The sequence below is a fragment of the Thunnus maccoyii genome, chromosome 9 (genome assembly GCF_910596095.1).
Source record: "Thunnus maccoyii chromosome 9, fThuMac1.1, whole genome shotgun sequence".
Lineage (NCBI taxonomy): Eukaryota > Metazoa > Chordata > Actinopteri > Scombriformes > Scombridae > Thunnus > Thunnus maccoyii.
The window spans coordinates 11,610,921-11,631,928 of record NC_056541.1 but is presented as its reverse complement, the minus strand read 5'-3'; the positions used below and the strand labels follow the sequence as shown (position 1 = coordinate 11,631,928).

Genomic DNA, 21,008 nt, shown 5'->3' with positions numbered 1-21,008 from the left:
AATCTGATTCATCACCAACATACTGTATGATAATCATACAAAATGCATTAACATTAAATTGCTGTTGAACCCTAAAGGAAACGCGGCCTTCACAAAAAGAGAAAGAGACATTTAACAGATGTCAGACGTAGAGTGGTGATTGTGTAATGGATGTTATGAAGCTTGGAGCCATCACACAGATTCTCCTCTCGACCAAATTAAGTGTAGTAATGCATTTTGTAATCTATTTGGAAATTCACCAAACAAAATATTTGACAAGCTTTTACCTCCTTGTCTGAGCTATCATGTTATGGCTAAGCGATACAGGGATAATCATCTGTGTTTTCATTCGATATTTAAACACGAGTGAGTTCCAAAAATGAAGAGATTTGTGTCTCTTAACTGTGAATGCAGCCTTCAAAACCAGCAAATACACATTTAAGTTTGTAGACTATAGTATCACAATAAGTAAAATTCCCTAACCAGACTGCATTTTGTCTCATATCACAATAGTATTATTATATTACCTCTAAATACTACATAAATTCATTATTTATTGACTCTGCATGGTGGTGACTTCAACCAGCGTGGGGGACTATAGGACAATATAGTATCACTGATATCAGCACAGACACTACATAGATCATAACTATGATTAAACCTCATTGTTAAACCAAACAAAAGAATCTGTGAAGAACAGGATGAAAAGATCAATTCTTGTGGCTTTTAAACAATCAAACACAGATTCTGTGTGAGATATGAGATTTGTTGGTTTCCTTTCTTCTTCTTCTTCTTCTTCTTCTTCTTTTTTTAAACACAGATCACAGATATAGTCTCCTATAGTCTTGGTTAGAGGACTAACAATGACTGGTAGCCAAAAGTCTTATAGTAAAAAAGAAAGAGGCTCTCCAGCTTGGATTACTAAAAGAATTTGCAGCCCACTCATGTATTACAATGTCTACTGGATAAGCATATTACAATATGCTTCAGGCCCTGAGCTCAGTGTGAAGATGGGTCCTTGTCACGTCATGGGGACAAAGACTATTGTATCAAAGAAAGACGCTTTAAGGCGTCTCACAACAAAAGCCTACAGGGAGAGGTTTCAGATTCGAGGGCATTGTAAGGGAAACCTCTCAAAATGTAGGCCAACAGCACATGTTTATGTGATGTATAAAAAAAAAAGACACACGCTTATTTATGATAAAGATGTAGCAAATACAAAATGTCGCATTGAAACTGCATCTGAATTGTAATTGAACCTGTTTGGTGCAACATAATTAAAAATCCCCCTCCAGCCAAAAATGTGTTTGTGTTATTGTTAACTCACTTGGATGTTTGAGTGTCACTGTGCTGAATGATGTTTGTTCAGAGATGGACACTAGAAAGCTGTTTTATCATTCATCTGTACTCAGTTTAAATCTCAGTTTAAAACATGTGTGTACAAGTATGATTTTGTGACATCACAGCTAGTTTGGAGGCCAGTCATGGTTCAATATGCAACTTATACAAGTGTGATGTAGAAACTTAATAACTTTAGCACACGCACACTGAGAATGGACTTTCCAGTGAAATAGGAGACATCTCGTGTCCAGCAGTTAAACTTTTGACACGAACAATATTTGCATCCTCGTAGATTCTGGGTTTTTGAATGGGTGGATGCAATTTTAAGAATTTATAACAAAGTAATTAAACGTTTTTGTGTAAAAACCGTATAATTCTTATGCAAAGCTGTAAGCTACAACTTGTCAGCTTTTCTGAGTGATGTGAGAGCAGTGTATTTTTCTTTGTTTTTCAACTGGACAAAGTCAGCTGGATTTATATGAGTTTTGGCAAGATTAGATTTTGGCAGCCATAAAGGCTGGAGGTGTCAAAACAAACCCAATTCCAAATCTGATTTTTGCCATAATTTTGTCTCCCTAACCCAGTAAACCTAATCCTAAAACCTAAAACCAATCTTGTGTCATTTCTAGTGGTTTGATAATGTGACAAATGTTTTCAGTCCAAACAAACTTCTCCTCAGTTTAAATGTTTAAATGCCATCATTTACAACTGCCCTAACAAGACAGAAATGAAGAAGCACCAGAAGTTTATTTCGCCACTATAAACATGCTTGTTTTGCACACACCCTCATTATCCTCCATGTTTCTATCCTGCTTCCATGACCAGATGGCTCTGCTAGCCTTGCTGCCCCATCATCCCACCTCTGAAACTATATTTTGTCTATTTCCTTACTCCTGAACCTGCTCTGCTACTTACTGCCTCTCTGCTTGGTTGTGTCCTATAGAGAATCCAATTTATATACTGAAGCTGCACCTCTGATAACAATCACTCACATATTTCACAAATTTTACAACTTGATGGACCTGACTACCGCATAAGTTGATAATACGTACAAAAAGAAAGGATGTGGTCCTGAAATAAATCTGCCCTGAGTTCCTGGTATACATGGTACACAAAGGCCAAACGTGGCTCCACCTCCCTCTGTCAGCCAATACATCTTCAACAGGAAGTTATTCTTTGTTGTTTCCCAAACAACCAGGGCCAAATTCCTTCCCAAAATGTCCTTGACGCAAAAAAACATACCGGTAAGGACTGGCAGTGGCGTTTAAGGAAACAGTACTCGATAGTGGGTGGGTGACCCTTGATGATCTCTCAATCATCATCCCACCAGGTCCTGTAGTTATTTTGAAGTGTGGGATATTCATTGCCCAGGATGGACCAATGGTTGCTCCCATCCTGCCTTTCAAAAGCACGGAAGCAGGTTGGAAATGCTACGGTGCTCACATGCCGTGACGAGAGGGGTTTATTTACTGTGCAAAAACTTTTCTGTGACATAATAGGCGGCACAAAAACAATTACTCTTAGAGATTTATGAGTCACAAGGAGGGTTTTAAAAAGGACCTAAACCTATTATCGCATCTAATTCTAAAGGTCCATCTGAGCTCAAAGAGGTTTTATGATTCTCTAAGACACAATTTTAAATAAGTAAAAAAAAAACTACTCTATGTATATATTTTTTACCTGAACTATTGTACTATACACTGTACATATTGAGCGACATATTGTTTACACAATCTTAACAGAAAAAAAAATCATATGGAACATTTAGAGATCAAAGTTCATGTTATGCTGTGATCAGTGAGATAAAGAAAGATAAAGAAGAGTGGATTATACCCAACGCCCGAGGTACCTCAAGATAAGAGAGCTAAAAATACCTCTTCCTAAAAACAGGATGACTCTCGGTCTAACAATACACACTGATTCAAAGGTAGGTGTTGGGATTTCCTTTAAAAATTGCCGGTAGGTTTTCTTTTCAGATGTGATCTTGGAGATGAGAGTCATTTCCTTCTCTCCACAGACTCCTCAAAGCTCATGTAAATCACACAACACAGTCTTTCCTGGTGGTACAGACTCAGGGCCAGACTGACAAAAATAACACTGCACAATGGTGCGCTGAGATTTTAATTGAGTTTGCTTGTGTTCGACGCCTAATAAGACAGCAGCTGATTTTACAGTCAGGTCCTGCCCTCAAAGACACATTCTGCCAGTGAAGGATGGCTCATAGGCACAGTTCAGCAGTGGGGTTTCTATGAGATCACCAGGCTCAGAAAATAAATAATAACATATTGATCTAATTATTAGTACATTAGGAGGTAATACATTCATGGAAAATGAAAAGATGAACTGACAGAGAGGCGCCACCACAGCAAAACTGTCAGTCACTAATTGCACGATGACCTTAGTAAATCCCATGGAATACATAATAAATATCTGTTAATATAACTCCTCCTATTATTTCCATGATCCTCCCTTAAATGCAATAAGGTTAGAGGCACATCTGACAAATGACACACAGACTGCAGCTCCAGCGTTCTGTGACTGTTTGAGAAATATCGCACATGTTACAGGCAAATGCGTCGCATCTATGTCTAAAAACTGGCACAACAGCCTTTGTAAATCCATCTCTCAGAGTCTTGGTCACTTTGACACATTGGATGTCTTTGTGACAGGGGCATCAACTGATATCCTTCCAGACAAGAAGCTATCTCCCTAATCAATAAGACAATCCTCTTCTCTATGAAGTGATAATAAAGTAGCTGTCAGACAGCGGAGCAACTTGTCAAACTATAATAAAAATGTCCTGCTCCCGAAATAGGTTGAAGATGTAACAATATCTTAGAAATGTATGTTGCAATAACGTCACACTGACTACTGATTATCATAGGAAGAACAATTCTATATTTTATTTAACTGATGATATACAGGACCAGTCAAAGGTTTGGACACACTTTTACATTCAAAGGAATAAGGAAGGTGTGTCCAAACTTTTGACTGCTACTATAAATACTTATTTTGTAATGTAATAAGCTCTTATTCCTCAAAATAGCCCATTACTAGCATTATTATTGCGTCATCAGTTAAAAATATACACCCCTTACTAAGTAATAACAGCCAGTTAATGTAACAATGTGGTGTCATTACATTATCTGGCAATGTATCACTTTAACTAAACTAAACTTTAACTAAAATTTCAAACCATTTAGAGAATTCTCATTCTCATTTTTATAATTTGCAATGTTTACAGCATAACTAGCCTAGCTGCTACACACCTTTTTAAAATGCACGCTGACGTGCACAAAACTAGAAACTGCTATGCAAATATTCCTTCACCATGTAAATAGAATATGAAGTGTGCCCTTGTTTTTTAAATTCAGCGTGCATATTGCATTACAAATTGAGATGTTCGCACCAGTAATTTCCCCATCACAGCTCAGAGAGCACAATGGTCAATCATTTGTGTTTTCCCACTTCGTACACTCACATGGGGTCTTTCTGAACTTTGAAGCCATTTGGCAACATCTAGCAGTTATCTATTCAAAACCAAGCTGCAATAACAACACTAAAAGGACTATCCTGTTATTACGTTGTGAGCTGGGTTGAACTAAGATAACTGCTCTTTAGCTGTTAGCTGTTAGCTGGTTGATCTAATGGAAATGTTGAACGACAACAACCTTGTTGTCATGCTTTTGTGTGAATCACGCAGCCATTAATTTTAACACTGAGGGAAAAGATACTAGCCACAGGCAAACTGTTACTATATGTCGCAGCTCCATTAAAAATATTGATCAAAGCCATGAATGATTCACAGTGTCAGAGAACAGTAAAAGATTGCTGTCCACCACAGGGGTTTCAGCCATAAATGTCAGCTTAGGAAGAGAAAAAATAGGGAGGAGACTCTGAATGATAACAATCACACCACTCAACCACTGTCATGTGGGTAAAAAAGTAACAGGGAGGAGGTGGCTGTTCACAGTTGATGAGCAAGACAAACATTTATCAGGCCCGTGGTAACAGGAAAACAGTAAGCCCTGTGCGGCGACACACCAGGGACAAAGGATGCAAAAGAAGGAACAAAATATCCTCAAGACTCTGTGCCTTTACTTAACTTTCAAATGAAGTCTTCACCAAGAGACTGATAAATGGATCAAGTGAAATGAGACCGAGAAACTGATATTGTGATACTATTTCTGAAAGAAAAAGAAATGTGGACAGCAGGTTTTTCCATTTTAGGCAGTAATTTTCAAGTTGGCAGTACTGTGTACACAATAGTTTTTGCCAGCAATGCATATTTCTTTTTTTTCTGCTAATGCAATTATTTGACTATTTTGTTCATTAATTGCAGGTGCCATAGTTGAGTATGACATTTTTACTGAACTACCCAGATAAAGTATAAAACTGAGACAAGAAAACTTTACATACAAACAAACTGACAGATTTTATCTTCATGTGGTTTAACAGGATGCAGGTGTTACCACTGTGGTGGAAGCTGCACAAAACACAACAGTCTTTAAGATACACTACTCTGGATTTTTCAGTTTCTATAACTTATAAATCCATAACCTTTAAACCATAAACTGGCAGGTCATTCCAGATCCCTCTTTGATCAACCAATCCTGAAGGAAGGTGCTGCATCTATGCTGTTTTAGGATTTAGGTACTGTACTGTAATGTGCAACCTTGTTTAGGGCTCCGGCGTATATTTTAGCTTCAATTAGGTCACTCAGGAATATGCACACTCCATCGTGTTTCTTTCCAAATTAAGCATGAACCAGCCTTGGGACTGTTGGTCTGAATGATGTGGCCTGGGCCTGGGGGTCGGAGCCAGCAAATCAGAGGAGCAGCCATTTTCCAGTCCATTAATAACATAATGAGGTGACCACCAAGTACCTAATACGATCACTTAAACCCTTAATGGTTAAGGCATCCTACAACGACAGGGTCCAAAGAGCAGTAGCTATGGTACCCACAGCAGCACATGGTCATTCATACTAATGTCGCATGGCACCTGCTGTTACCAAGAAATTAACTAAAATCCAACTGCAGTCTTGCACTAAAAAGTCATATTGCCTGACTGATTTATGTTGTACTTTGTGTTGGAAATGTAAGCGTGAAGGAGATCCTCTAAGAATAGTGTTTAAACTTATGTTAGTGCGATAAAGCAGTCACTCTGGGCAGAGTTGGGGACCGACTGGGCTGTTTTTTTTTTTCCAAACTTGTAAATACTGGGAAGGCTTACTTTTTCCCCCTGTGACATTATGATGTGCTGCTCTGATTAACTACTGCGAATCAAACGTATGATCTGGTTGATCAGTCAATCACCTGCTGAGCTGAATCAGACAGGTACTAGATGACAGGTAGATGTGGCCTTCGCTGTATGATGCAGCTCTACTGCTCGTCTTCCCTGAAGCGTAACAAGCCCGATGTTTTATTTTCTTTTATGTGATAATTTCTTCTGAAATTAGAAACCATTACAGCCTCTGCTATAAAAACGCTGCAGGAAATCCTGCTGGACCAATAATGATAACAGCAGCACAAAGGTTGGGCAGGTACATCATAATATTTGAAGATAGGTCTATTTTCCAGTACCGACACATGACTGCTCCCCCTCAGGTTAAAAAGGTAGAAAAAGATGGTAAATGCATACAAGTTGGTTGCTACAAAAAAATGCAACTGCTGCAATGTGGCAGCATTTTGGGTTTGTACTAATTGATACTAAAGAGCTAGAAAGCCGTCAAGTAGCATTACTTACATCTCAGAACGCTATGAGGGTTTTAAGGTTGCACAGGCCTGTTTAAGTATAGAAACCTTTAAGTTAATAGGCTGGATATGGTAGTGGATAGGACACAAGCACTGGCTATACTGTACAGCAAGTTCTATAGGTTCCTGGCATCAACAATGCTGTCCAGTCCTCTGCTACAGTTTGACAGACATTGACATTGACATTATGCAGATTGATGAGAAGTGGTGTAAATTATTGGCAAAAGTTTAACATGCTGTCTCTGCTATTTTTAGAGTGCACAGTGTGAGTGGGTGACATTACAGAGAACAATCAGCAGGAACATGGGAGAGCCCAGAGTGTCAAATACAGAGAGAATCTATCCAGTCATAACAAGAAGAGTTTGTTGTTCATACAGAGCCAGTTCAGAGGATAATCCTAAACCGCAAAGCATAAATCTGGTGTGAAATTACTAATGACACAAAATATTAGGCCAGTGTAAAGAAATAAAGAGCAGATTCCAGCCACATCTCAACACCTATTCCTGATTTTTCCCATGAGCATAGCTCTTTCATCATCGCTACGATTGTCAAGCTCAAATATCTATCACTGAGTGTTGACAGTTTTGGACTCAGAAATTTGGGTGTTCTCACAAAAAAAAGTTATATATTTTGTATTACAGACATGCAACAACACTAGGAATGGATCACAGCATTCTTCTGCCACACCATCACACATGTTGAGGGGTTTTATTTGCACACCACTGTACAGGATATTGTGGTGACTCAGCAGGGGCTTGAATCTCAATGCCCGCGAGCTAACAAAAACAATCACCCCTTTGAGCTTCTCCGTGGTAGCCTCATACTTATAATGATCCCCATTTTAAGCACTCAGTAACTCGGCTTGAATCCTGCATGAGGGGATGAATACTCAAAAGGTCCAAGTAGGGGATTTGACCTTCTCGCATTTATGAAAGCCACAGATTTCTAGGGCTGGGTGATATGGACAAAATCAAATATCACAATAGTTTTGACCAAATGCCTCAATATCAATATTGATACAATGTTGTAGGGATGACTATTTGTGCTTTCACAAAATATTTACACGATGAGATTTTTTTGATAAATGATCATCAGTAATTTGGATATAATGACTGAGTGGGTGAAGGCAAATAATAGAACAGCTAGAAAAGTCTGGTAAGTTCAGAAAATTACATCATTTTACTGTAATGCAGCCTTTAAAAGCAGGAAAAGACAACACTTATTCCTTATCACGATATTACGATATCTAGTCTCACATTACCTCACCCATCTAATGTTATTCTGGGGGGGGAGCACAATTTGCTGTCGTGTATTGTACACGAGAACATAAATCTTAACACCATAGAGTAGATGAAAATGTTCTTGCTTGGTTACCGCAAGTATTGCATCACTTTTGATATACACATTTGTATTAATAAACAAATATAGTCTATACAAGGTCAGAAATAATGGTAATAAGTAAGCTGAACTTAATAACTGGGCTACTTGTAATTGAAACTGCAGTCATTTTGATTAAATTAGGCATTTTTTTTAGCTCTATTTATACTCCCATGAATATTTCTCAGATCAACACCTTCATGTTCACGTCATACACAAAGCAAATGGAGAAAACAGAAGAGTCAAGAAGACAACCTGACCTCAGCCATGAGAGAGACGGTTCAAAGGTGAAATACAATGCAGCTGTATCCAGTGGACATTTTGCGCAACTGTCCCATTTGTCAAGATTCAATTAATGAAGTGAGACCCAAAAGTACAACAGGTCCATAAGAGGTTGTGAAACTGCTATTGTTGTTACCAGCAATAACTGTTAATATTATCAGCCAATATCCATGAAACGCTTTTTCGACATAGAAGTCATGAAGAGCTCTGCTATAGGCAGAGCTCGCACATGGCTGTCTGTACACTCATGGAAAGTGTCAAATACATCTGCCTACATGATCCGCAAAAAGACCCCAGAAGACTTCAATAATAAAGGAACTAGCTTCTGCTACCTCCACTTACAATAAGCATCTGCTGTATTCCCACTCATTTGATTCAAGTGTGACTGAAAAGGTGAGTCATATATGAGATACAGTATTAAATGTGCATTATGTGTATCGAGCAAAAGCTTACTGTTCAACACTCCTTTTCCAAATAAGCCTCTCTGCTGATGTTCATTTGAGAAGCTTCACCAAACTGGTCAGTGAATAACAGGAGACCTGACAATACGCAACATGAGTCATCAGCTGTGGTTAAAATACAACTGAAACATGTTACAAAATATAATCAGGACAACAATTTGCCTTAAATTCTATTTTTTTCTTACTAAAAAGCACCTAAAAATGCACATGGAACAAAGTACATTTGGTAGTTATCACAGATAAAGATCACAGTGTGACTTAAAATTCATTTTTAACCACTCTTACACCATCAAGTTTGACCACTACAACAAAACAAAAGCAACTTCTACAATATTTCTACCATGACCACTTATAGCGCAATATTCATGGGTCCATTCATAAATGCTCTGTACTTCAGACTGTTTGAACTACAACCATTGACCGAGCCAGTTGCTAGGAGCTGAGGAGAAAAATCTAATCTATCTTTGTTTCTATTCTCAGAGAAACAGCCTTTACTCCGAGACGGCTTGTTCTCTCTAGGTTTAATTTACAATCTCACAGTATCGATGTCCACCTGTTCCACCTTAATATTGCGTTAACACCCACTCGAATGAAACAGAGCGTACTCTCCTTTCAGTGAACAAGCAACAGTGAAGCAGCAGCCGCTGTTGGTCAGTATCTGTTTCAAAACACAACGAGGGAAGATAAGACCATGGTGAAACTAACAGCATTCATTCCAGCATGCGCGCAAACACATCCTTGCCGTTCTCTATCACACAGACAGCAGCGTGTATGCATTTTCTTACCGTGTAAAGCCCAATCCTGCACAAGGCGAGGGAGAGCTGCATGTGCTCCGACATTGTGCTCAGCCACAAGCGTAACCCCCGGCAACAAACAAGCCAAGCCTCGGGAGTAAGTGAATGGATGGAGGAGGATCAGGAGTAGCTGAACACAGCAGTGTCAGGTCAACAACATGAGTCCAGCCCTTCACTGTCTCACTGTCAGTAGCCCATATTCACAAGCAATTTCAGTTTACAATCTGGGCTTAACGGAGGGGTTCTGTAAGGGTGCAGATGAGCTGGATTGAAGGTTGTCTTGTGTTTACTCCCTGTATTCATTCATAGAAAGATAAACTATTGCCACAAGGATCAACGCACAGACACAAGCGTGAGATTAGTTTGTGAGGATCTCTCTCTCTCCACAGAGATTAAGGGCTCAGCGACAACTAGGGATCCAGAATAAGACTGCAAATTGGATTAGTCACCATTACACACCCACACACTATGCCCGTACTGTACGCACAGCTTCACAAAGTATGAAAACCATTGCTTTCTGTGCATGGAGGAGGATGAAAGGATCGACCACTCTGAGCTTACAGCGGTTGTGGGGAGTTCAGTCACTGGTTGTGGGACGCTTTGTCGGAAGTCTGTCTGTTCAGGGGAGAACTGTGAGTCATTTTGAATTAGCTTGTTTTGGTCAGCTGTCTAGTAATAGTTGCTACCACCACCTGCTGACGTAACCATTGTTATAATATGTACTACTCACCTGTATAGCAATAACGCTAAGAGATATCTTATCACTCCAGCAACAATTAGCCTTGAGTTCAGACTGATTACATCTTCGAAAGGTTGCAAACATCATACTGCAACGTGCAACATCAAATTACATTTTAACTGTGCCTATAAGCGAACTAATTCATGTTTGGGTTCCATCTAGTACACTATCGCAAGTATACAAAGTTTAAAAATCAAGTATGGGAAAAGCTTGGCTTATGACAATGGCGTGTTATTTTTAGAGGACCACTGTCACTGTACTCAGTACATTAAAACACAGTTCTACTTTGTTTTTTACGACTGCAAACTCAACCACTGAGGGAAAAAACTGAATTTGGTCTGTCATCTGACCTAATCTGGTTATGACATAATTATACCACAGATAAATAAACTAAAAAATAATGACTGTAAAACCATTAGTTTTATACACTGGTATTCACGTTAATATTATGCTCTCCATCATTTGGCAACATGAAGACTTTCCACAACACACTGCATCATGGTTGTTTTTAAGTCAAGTGCTCATTGTATTAGCCTATTTATTACGATAAGGAAGCTAAAAAGTACCTCCAGTCCACCCAGTTGTCACAACAAGAACAAAACATGGTCTTGTTTGTCATCTGTGTCTAAATCCGGCCCAGAACTTTTGTTCCGTTTCCACCTATTTCACTCTCTCTCGCTCTCTCTCTCTCTCGAATAAAATCCTAACAGTGCTGAACAGTGTGTGCAGTGGATATCCTCTTGTAATGCAACTCCTTATGTATCAAGGCAGCCTGGTTCTATTTTATCCGCTCTTGCTGTAGGTCAGCGTGATATGCTTTCCTATGAATGCCTTGAGTCCCTGATAAAGATTTCTTAAAGGTTTTTATGGATCGACTCCTCAAACAAAACAAGAGCTTCTACCTGCCTACCATGTCCTTCACATGTGTTTCTAGTGAGGAAAAGCCGAGTAGAGCCCTACACAAAAAGAGTAGTAAATGGCCTGAGAGACAGTAATAAAACAAAATGCAATAAAACTTAGGAGAACAGTTCACTAATGTTTCTTCAGAGCAATCATCCATCAAGGCATGTGGATGTCGAAATAAAAGGAATTCAAAGTGCTTGATTATGATCTAAAGGATTAACAAACCCCATAAACATTCCCTTATCTTCAACAGCAACAGTGATGCTGCCCCGGCCTGAGATGCTGACTCACTAGCACTCTCCACAGACGCAAGGGAATCACTGCAGTGAACTAGCTAGCAGACCAAAAAAAAAAAAAAAAAAACTGGCTGACATGCTGCTAAAATCAGGGGTTGAGGTTTAGGAATGCAGTTGTGCTCAGAAAGGTATTTCACATCACAGCTGGAGGCTACGCGCTTTAAATAAAAGGGCGGGTTTAAGGAACTGTGGCCAACTTGACCAAACTTTAGATGCATATCAATTCATATCCGTTCAAACTGAAACCTGAGTAAACCTGCTTCTCCCCAGTGAATTAAGTAAATGATTAGCCTAAAATCCAGCCACATAAAAAAGGCACACATATTGTTGAAATATTTTGAGAGATTGTTGGACTCTTATCTACATACAACAGATAATTTTTGTTTGCCTCTATATAAAAAAAAAAGCACCTGTATCTCTGCCAGCACCAGTGAGGTGTGGAACAAGGTCAGACAGGGGACAAACTGAGAGAAAAAGTAACACCAGCCTCGTCTCCCATAGGCTCACACGCTGTATTCATATGCTGCCAAGAACTTCCCATCAGCTCGCTTTCCTTTACGGAGGTGAGATGTCAATCTACTATAGCTCGCTGTGTGTCCTTGGAAAGGAGATCTTAAGTACAGCTTCAGCCAAAAACAAATGCAGGCTTCTACTAAGACAATTTAATTTCATTAAAAAAAGGTGTGATCATAGTACAGACTGGATACACGACAGAATGACTCCAAAACGCTGCATACTGTATGTTGTATGCAGCGATGTTCTTTAAGGAATCTGTGGAAAAACTCAAACATCCTCTGAACTATGAACTCATAGCAAGTAACAGCTACTGTCAGCTACTGGCATCAAGAACTAAAATGCTTTTAGTATAATGACAGCAATCATCAGTGGAGGTCTCACATGTTAAATTATCTTGGGAATGTGTCTTCTTCGCTAACTGTGGGCTTTAACGCCTGGCTGGGTGCTAAGGACCAATTCAGACAGAATTGTAGAAATGATTGTGAACAGTATACTGTAATTGTAATGTTTTAAAACTGTCAACACTGATGATATTCAGTGTGAGAACTACAGATGTCTCAAGGACAGCTTCATATGCTTATCCATCATATGAGATGTTCATTTTTCCCAAATAGGAGCTTGTAAAGAGGAGATAAATTATTGTTGTTGATTAAAGCTGCAACAAAACAAAACCCACTTGTCGATTTTTTGTTTATGTCATACATAATAGTAAACTTATTATTTTGGGGTTTTAAGACTGTTGATCAGACAAAACAAGACATTTGAAGACATCACCTTGTGCTTCAAGAAATTAGAACAGGCATTTCTCAATTAAACAAGTAATCGATTAATTGAGAAAATAATCTGCAGGTGTATCAATAATGAAAATGATTGACTGTATATATATATACATATAAAAACAGAGAATTTCTGGGCAAATGACAACCAAAATACTGTGCTTCTTGTTTGCCATTTGATCAAGTTAGGTAGAAAACACACGTTTATTGACAACCATTATACCTGGTCAGATTTTATTCAGTTTAACATCATAAAAATCAAACTCTGCTACTTTCCACATACAACAACTACACAAAGAGGAAAAAGGGGAGACAAAGTAAACAGGTGGCAGACAGCTTGAGTAATAATTTAAAACTAAGTAGCTGAAAACAGGTGTTTGGCTAGTCGTTTTGCCTTTACCAAACTATTTTTAGTCATGACAGCTGAATAACAGTCTTCTCAGTTGGTGTACCTGTTGTCTAAAACATCTTCTCTTTTCAGAAGTATGAGAAGAGTATAGTGTTCGCCGTCGCTCCCAAAATATTTAATTAATAACCTGCTGAGGTGTAGAGAAAGTCCGCTTATTCCAAAGGGAAGAGCCACGTGTAGTCTTGTGATTAAGTTATATATAATCTAGAAAAGAAAAAGGTTTAGCTATTAGCCTGCATTTCTGCTTTCACGAGTCATAGTTAAACCAAAATGTTATTCATTTACTTCAATAGACCCTTCTTGCAGCAGAAATTTTGACAAAGCAGGAAAAGCACAGGTATAAATGATAACATTAACAATGGCTCCATTCCATTTATTGTCCCAGTAAGCCATGTGAGTGAGCGAGTGTACAGTAGCAGAGCCTGAACTAACACGACTAAATGGACTGCAGCCGTCGTTAATGTGCTTTTCCTGCTTTGACAAGTCAAAATGTCTGTGTGGGTCTATATGCTCCAAACAGAGTGGCTTAGTGTTTTTACATTGTTCCAATCCAAGTATAACATGACTGATAATATGCAAAAATGCATAGAAGTCAATAAAATTAAAATACTCAATGTAACTGCTGTATTGAAATAAAGAGACAATTATCTGAATTTGATAAACAAACAATCTTTGTCATACATCAGTTAAATTTTCCCTTATATTCTTCCTCAAAAGCCCAATGAAAAGAGGTGTGGGCCAGCCTACTGACAGAGGAATTTCTGTTTAGTTGTCCGTCACACCCATCATTACTGTGGTCTGACATCAATGTCCGGTGGTGGTTCTCACTGAATCTTTGGCATAACCTAAATTCCACACAAACCCCTACTGGTTGTTTCTACACCATCCAAAAGGTGCGGATCTGGCTTCCTCCGGGGCAGAGCTACAAAAATGACCTGAATGTCAGTTTACCTGAGGGTTCAGCTATTCGTGTGGAGCGAAAAATAAATAGCTGGTCTTTTCTTCAAAAAAAACAGCAAATGTGTATGGTTGAAGAAATAGCCTACAGGCCAATAACACAGTGAAACAGCTGTAGTGTTAATAAAACCGTGCAAGAATAACAGTGCATCTCTATTTTCAAAACAGTATCTGCTACAATAAAACACAGTGATGCTGCACGTGCTTGTATGGGTGTGTTATATGCAACACACCCATACAACACAACTATAGTCTGGTGTCCTCGTATACAAAGTACTCATATCTTTGCTGTCACTCACAACAAGTGCAATTTGTCCTGTCTGGTGAGGTCTGCAACAAGTTACGGTCCGAGAGTTGGCCACACGGTACACTTGTAATTTGGTAAGGCTGTGTCATGGCAACAGCTAGCACCAAATTCCTCTCTCGGTGCTGCCGTTTTGTGTGGTCTTTTTTAACACTGTGCTGACCATGCAGGAGTAAAGTCCCTTCAACATGCTCCAGCTGCCAGTTAAAACAAAAACTACAGGCCAGATCTCTCCTGTACTACAGTTAGAGTTAAAACCACAGTTATCATCCAGCGACGTGCAGCGATCATTTCTATTCATCCCAACTACCCTTACAGGCCAAACCTGATCTATAACCTCACGTAAAAATCAGGAACAGGACATAAAATGAGCTCAAAGGTTTAGTAACAAGTTCATATTGATTTATAGGAAAGAGAGAGACATAGTTGTAGCCTGGGTTTTGTGCCAGGTCTCCAGTGTTGCACAGCAGGAAAGGAGGCCCTGCTCCTATTGAGTGCCTGACCTCCGAGGACAGCCAAGCACTCAGCTCCAACAGTCCACAGAGTTACAGCTGTGCTTTCCACAGAAAACTGTTTGTCACAGAAAATCTTGAATTATTCAAGCATGTAAAGCTGGGAAATGTTTTTTTTTTCCCCTCTCACAATGCACACAGAGCTCAAACGTACTTTAGGTACAATCGTATTTCAAAACAGACCAAAAACTATTGGTAGCATTGAGGGCTGTAGTTAAAATTGATGCCTGATTGTGGGAAGTGAATGTAAGTGAGTTTAAGTTGTCCTCTTGTTGTAGCACCTCAAAAGAGGGAAAGAAGAGAACTGAGGGTTAAATTCCATTCATTTCATCACGTCACAAGGGTTCTCCTGTTGACAACAATGCTTCCTGTGTTTACCTTTGGTACCAACAAGTCTCTATTACCATCTAACTAAGATAACAGAATAACTCACTATGTTGTAGAAAGAGAGATTTCCATTACTTTTTTGGTTATAAAGCAGGTCTAGGTGCTATATAAATACTGTGACAGTATCAAAACGCTCGGTCCACAGAGAAATGCACACAGCCCATATTCAGAAACTGTGCCTTTAAACAAGCTGTTTGGACTTCTGTAGGGTTGTGATGTCACAAGTCACTCGGCGTTTCCCCTACCATTGCCTTGGAGGGGCGTCTCCCCCCTCCAACGAGACCCGTTCACCACTCCTGAGAGAATCAAAACATGTTTATTTATGTTATTTACCTAATTTACATGCACTTGTTCATTTCAGCTCAGTGTGAGAGTCTCTACTGCGTTTTGCTGTCATTTATGGTAACTCTAGTTTCTCTTCCTCTCCTCTGCTCTCTGTGTTTCACAGTCCGTTACCTGTGGTTGGCCTGGGTGTGCGTCACTCAGAAAACAGTCAGCCAATTAGAAGAGAGGGGCATTGAGCAGACACAAAACAGCCCGTTTCAGGCTGAGTGAGACAGAGGGTCTGCATCCACGGCTTGTACGGCTGTGACTAAGGTACTGTTTGACCATAAAATCATGCAAATGTTTGTAAATAGACCACAAAAATGAAAATATTAAACTGGAAAAAGGGAATAATATGACCTCTTTAAACTAGGAAGCGGTTGACGTTGGTCCCCTTTTGTTCCCCACAAGATCTGTTACGCCTAGACCGGATATCATTTATCAGTTTGTACTACCTATATAGCACAACTGTTCTGGTGCCAGTTGCCTGCCAGGACTTTGTAATCTTAACTCAAGAAATGTCCCAATGAAGCAGAAGCTCAAAGTTCCTTTCAGGCCCCACAACTTGGGAGGCCTATTATAAACAAGCTGATAACGCTGCAAGCTCTTGAGCTGATTTTAAGGTTCTTCTTTTAACTTATGAGGCCTTGCATGGACTTGCATCACCTTACCTATCTGAGCTAATTATACCATATACACCGGCACGCCCACTTCACACACTCTCTCAATGATGGTCTCCTGGTCATTACATCAGTTAACAAAAATCAGTTTGGCTTCAGAGCTTTTGCCTACCATGCCACTTATCACTGGAATGGTCTTTCATTACATATTAAAGAAGCACGTTCACCTTTATTCACTTCATTATAGCTTACCGTAGAAATTAGTCGGATCCATCACCTTTTAACATCCCTTTACATTGATGTTTTTAATGTGGTTGCTTTATTTTAATTTGTATTATTTTATTTACTTGCTGTATGTTTTGTCCCATGTATTCTCTTTAATTATAAAGTGTATGAATCACCATGCTGCATGGTGATTCTGCACTTAAAATAAAAATGATTGAACATTGAGAGTGTCCCCCTCCAGTTGATGACAACACAATGTCAGTGTACTGTTTTTCCTCTGGCTTTATAAATTCCCAGGGAAAGCCTTCAGTAACAGCTTCCTCTCTATTGTTGCACTGTTTCAGCAGCACCCATCCCATCCCCACAATGTGGGCAAAGGCCCAAAAACCATAATCTCTCAGGCCAAAGCTGGTACAGTCGCCTGCACTGTGACATTCTTCTAGACACAGGTATTTAAAAAAAAACTCACACACACACAACAACAAGAAGTATGTGACTAATATCTCAAACCTCTTCTCTTTTCATACACTTTCTCTCTCCCAAATGACATCTCGACTTCAACACACAGCGCAGCTTTATCCTCAGCAGCCTCACAGTGAGTTTTGAGGGGAAATAGCAGCTTATTACATAGCTAACAGTACACTTCAAAGGGGTGTAGCTAGTTGGCTAGTTATCGTGTTTCACATGTAAACAGATCGGGGTCTGGGTGAACCAGTTACACAAAGCTACAGGCTACAGCTGACACATGAGCATAAAAAACCAACCGGTACTACACCTAATTGCTCCTCCACACACCTGAGTGACACCACTATCTGATTAGGAGCCCACCGGACAAGAAACCAAACGTTAAGAGGAGTCTTTGATTGGAGAAAGCAGCACCACTGCATTTCGATTAATGTACTCACCAGATAATCCATGTACTATCGCTGACCAGTCACAGCAACACGAACTGTCTTTGTAGTGATCCCGTTTTTGCTTCAACGAGTCCCAAAAAATTTTTTTAATAGATTTGACCACACGTCGCTTTGTATTCCCCGCCTTCCGACAGCCACAGTGAAATAAAAAAAACAGCCTTTAGTGGGTTTACAAGCAGGAATTTTCGCCAGTTTTTTCCGCCAGATAGACAAGTTTCAGAGCAGCAACGTCCTCCTTTGTTTACCACGACGTGGACCGCTCGGTTCGTCTGCTTTTTTCTGTGTAAATAGCCACTCGTCCACCGGCTGACTTCCAGGTTTTTTTTTTGTATCACACAATATCAGTTGAGTGTTTGGTTGAGGAAACTAGCGAAGCCTACAACGCTACGTCACGCACGTCGTTTTGCTCACGTAGCGTGGTCACATGACCAAACACATGGTGGCTATTTTCATTTTGAGAGGAAACTAAACAGTTACTATTAAAATCGATTTATAAGTAGGTATATCCTAACAGCCTCTAATTTAATTTTAGTTTAGATATCAGGGAGTATTTGTGGGTTTTATATGCTCACTGTAATAATTATTATTTTTATACAGTAATGATAAATGTCTTTCATGTAGCCCCAGAAAGGAAAGTCCACTGATCCGTGATGTAACACCAAGGTACAAATCTACAATGATCAATCTTCAGATTCTGGAGAAGTGACTCTGCTGTAGCAGATCTTCAAGAGAATCAAGGGACTTTCTGGCAAACTGGTCGCATGACTGATAGATCTGTCAACAGATCTGAAACTGTCATTTTTTCCATTCATCAGTGGTGGACAAAGTATTCAAATCTTGAATTAAAAAGGTAGTACCTCGCTATAAAAGTACTCAATTACAGTTAAAAAGTCTTGCATTCAAAATCTTACTGGGATCTTACAAGGAAAAATACATTATCTGTAAAAATGTACAAGTATCTAAAGTGAAAGTAAGCATTATAGCCTACAAATTGCCCCCCTCTTACTATTATACATTACAATATTGTATTATTATTATTATTACTGATGTATTCATGGTTAAGCAGCATTTTAATGTCATAGCCGGTTGAAGTGGAGCTACTTTTAACTACTTGATATAGTGTTGGTTGGTTAGATCTATAGCAATACATCATATTTTATTAACTCATGATCTTTTATATATATTATCTAAGCCTGGAAAGTAACTAGTAACTATAATAAATGTAGTGAAGTGAAAAGTACAAGATTTCCCTCTGAAATGCTCAAATAAAGACCAAGAATCTCAAAGCTGTACTCAAGCACAATACATGAGATACATACAACCAGTGTTATGTACATATTAAAAAAAAGAATTTGGATATCAAGTCATGTCAATTTAATTTAAATACTCCAATATCACAAATCACAAACTTGCCTCGAATCAAAGGGACTTTTTAATAAATCACAGTATTACTTATTACAGTTACTTTCTTTGAACACGTATCAAGGTATAGATACTGACCTGGCACCGACACATAGCTGCAGCTTCAAAAGCCTGGAACAGCACAAAATGCATCAACCTCTGACATAATACATCACACAATACATAATGAATGAAAGGGGATGACACAGTAAGTAGAAACACAGTTCAAAGTCAAAGACTGGTTCCTCTCTTGCACGTAGGCCTTGTAACAGATCTTTTAGAGAGACAAAGGCGGATAAAGGAAAAGATATACATAGATGTGTACAGATATATATAGATGTGTCAGATGAATACAAAATGTTATGTGTTACTGTGCGTTACCTGTCACAACAGTGTTTGTGTCATCCTACAGTAGGTTTGGGTATCTAAAGCTCCCAGTAATTGTTATGCTTTTTTTGTCTCAAAGAGCCACGAAAGACAAATCCAACTGAAATCAAATGGGTGTGACATTGTGACTCTATGGCACCCTTCAGGACAATGATAATCTGACTTTCATTGCTCACATTAGCTTCATCAACAATCATACAAAACCCTCTTTGGACTTGGAAAGCCATTATACCAGATAGGACCAAATTAACAGAACAAAAATGAGCACAAATTTATCTAGCGGGAAGCAAACACGGAGCCCTGACGAAGCAATTATGTGATATCATCCTGATTAGAGGAACAGTATAAATCACAAGTCTCCTAATGTGATGCAAGCTGCATACTGAAGTAATTCCTCTTCTCTAGAGACCACAATCCTCTTCAATATTTCATGTGCTGTGCTATAAAGGAAGTCTCCCTGAACACAGTTAAATGGAAGGTGAACTGGATGTTCTCTGCACAGATCTGACATGTATGGAGGATATTGAAAAGACACAAGAAGACTAATTGCATTTAGTTTAATATGCAGAGTATTTTAACATTTGTAAATTGAATAAAGTAAGTGTTCTTCAGGGTGTCTAGGCCAGTCAAATGTGAGAGGAGAGACCTCTGGTGGCCTCTAGGAGAATGCTATGTTGGGGTTATTGGTGGTTTGCAGTGCATTTATCAAACACTTTTATCTAAAGTAACTTTAGTAACATTTTTTCCCATAAACACACACATAGGGAGCAATTTGGGGTTCAGTGTCCTGCTCAAAGACACCTCGACATATGGGCAGGAGGGGCCGACCTACTATTAATGCTCAACCTGCTCTACCACCTGAGCTACAGCCACCACCACCCCCATGATTTACATGACTATAAGGCCATACACTCACATATCATAGCTCCCATTTCATAATGAGTACTATATCATTATAGCATTATATCATTATCATATATATCATTTTATCTTATCTTATTGCTTCATTTAGGTGTTAATTTTGCATCAAAAAAGTCAGATGTGTTCTAGAATGTTTCGATCAATTAAAGAAACATCACACAAGCATTCTCAATAGAAAGTTAAACCAAGCTAACTTTGTCTCACACTCATATATCACCATTACTTTTATGGATACCAAATGTAAATAATTCTTGAGTTTAATCTTTCAAAAAAAAAAAAAATCAAAACATAGCCACATGGGGGCAGTATCCACCAGAGAACATCATTATTACAGTCAAGTATGCATCTTTCCCAAAGGAAATAGTTTGTTTATGAGACAGGATGTCAGCAGTGCACAAACTGGTGGTTTTTTGGGGGGAAAACCCAA

General features: G+C 39.0%; 1 protein-coding gene across 4 annotated transcripts in view; it reads right to left on the bottom strand.

The window, feature by feature from the left end:
- The window catches only part of LOC121903653 (ADP-ribosylation factor-like protein 15), a 121,105-nt gene extending 102,835 nt beyond the window's left edge, over window positions 1-18,270 (bottom strand). For 3 of the 4 annotated variants that reach the window (XM_042420881.1, XM_042420879.1, XM_042420882.1), the window contains exon 1: window positions 17,864-18,270. In XM_042420881.1, the coding sequence (XP_042276815.1) occupies window positions 17,864-17,875 (12 nt within the window). In that variant the 5' untranslated portion in view covers window positions 17,876-18,270. The remainder of the gene's footprint in view (window positions 1-17,863) is intronic. The other variant, XM_042420878.1, reaches the window with a different exon arrangement.
- Between the last annotated feature and the right edge of the window lie 2,738 nt (window positions 18,271-21,008).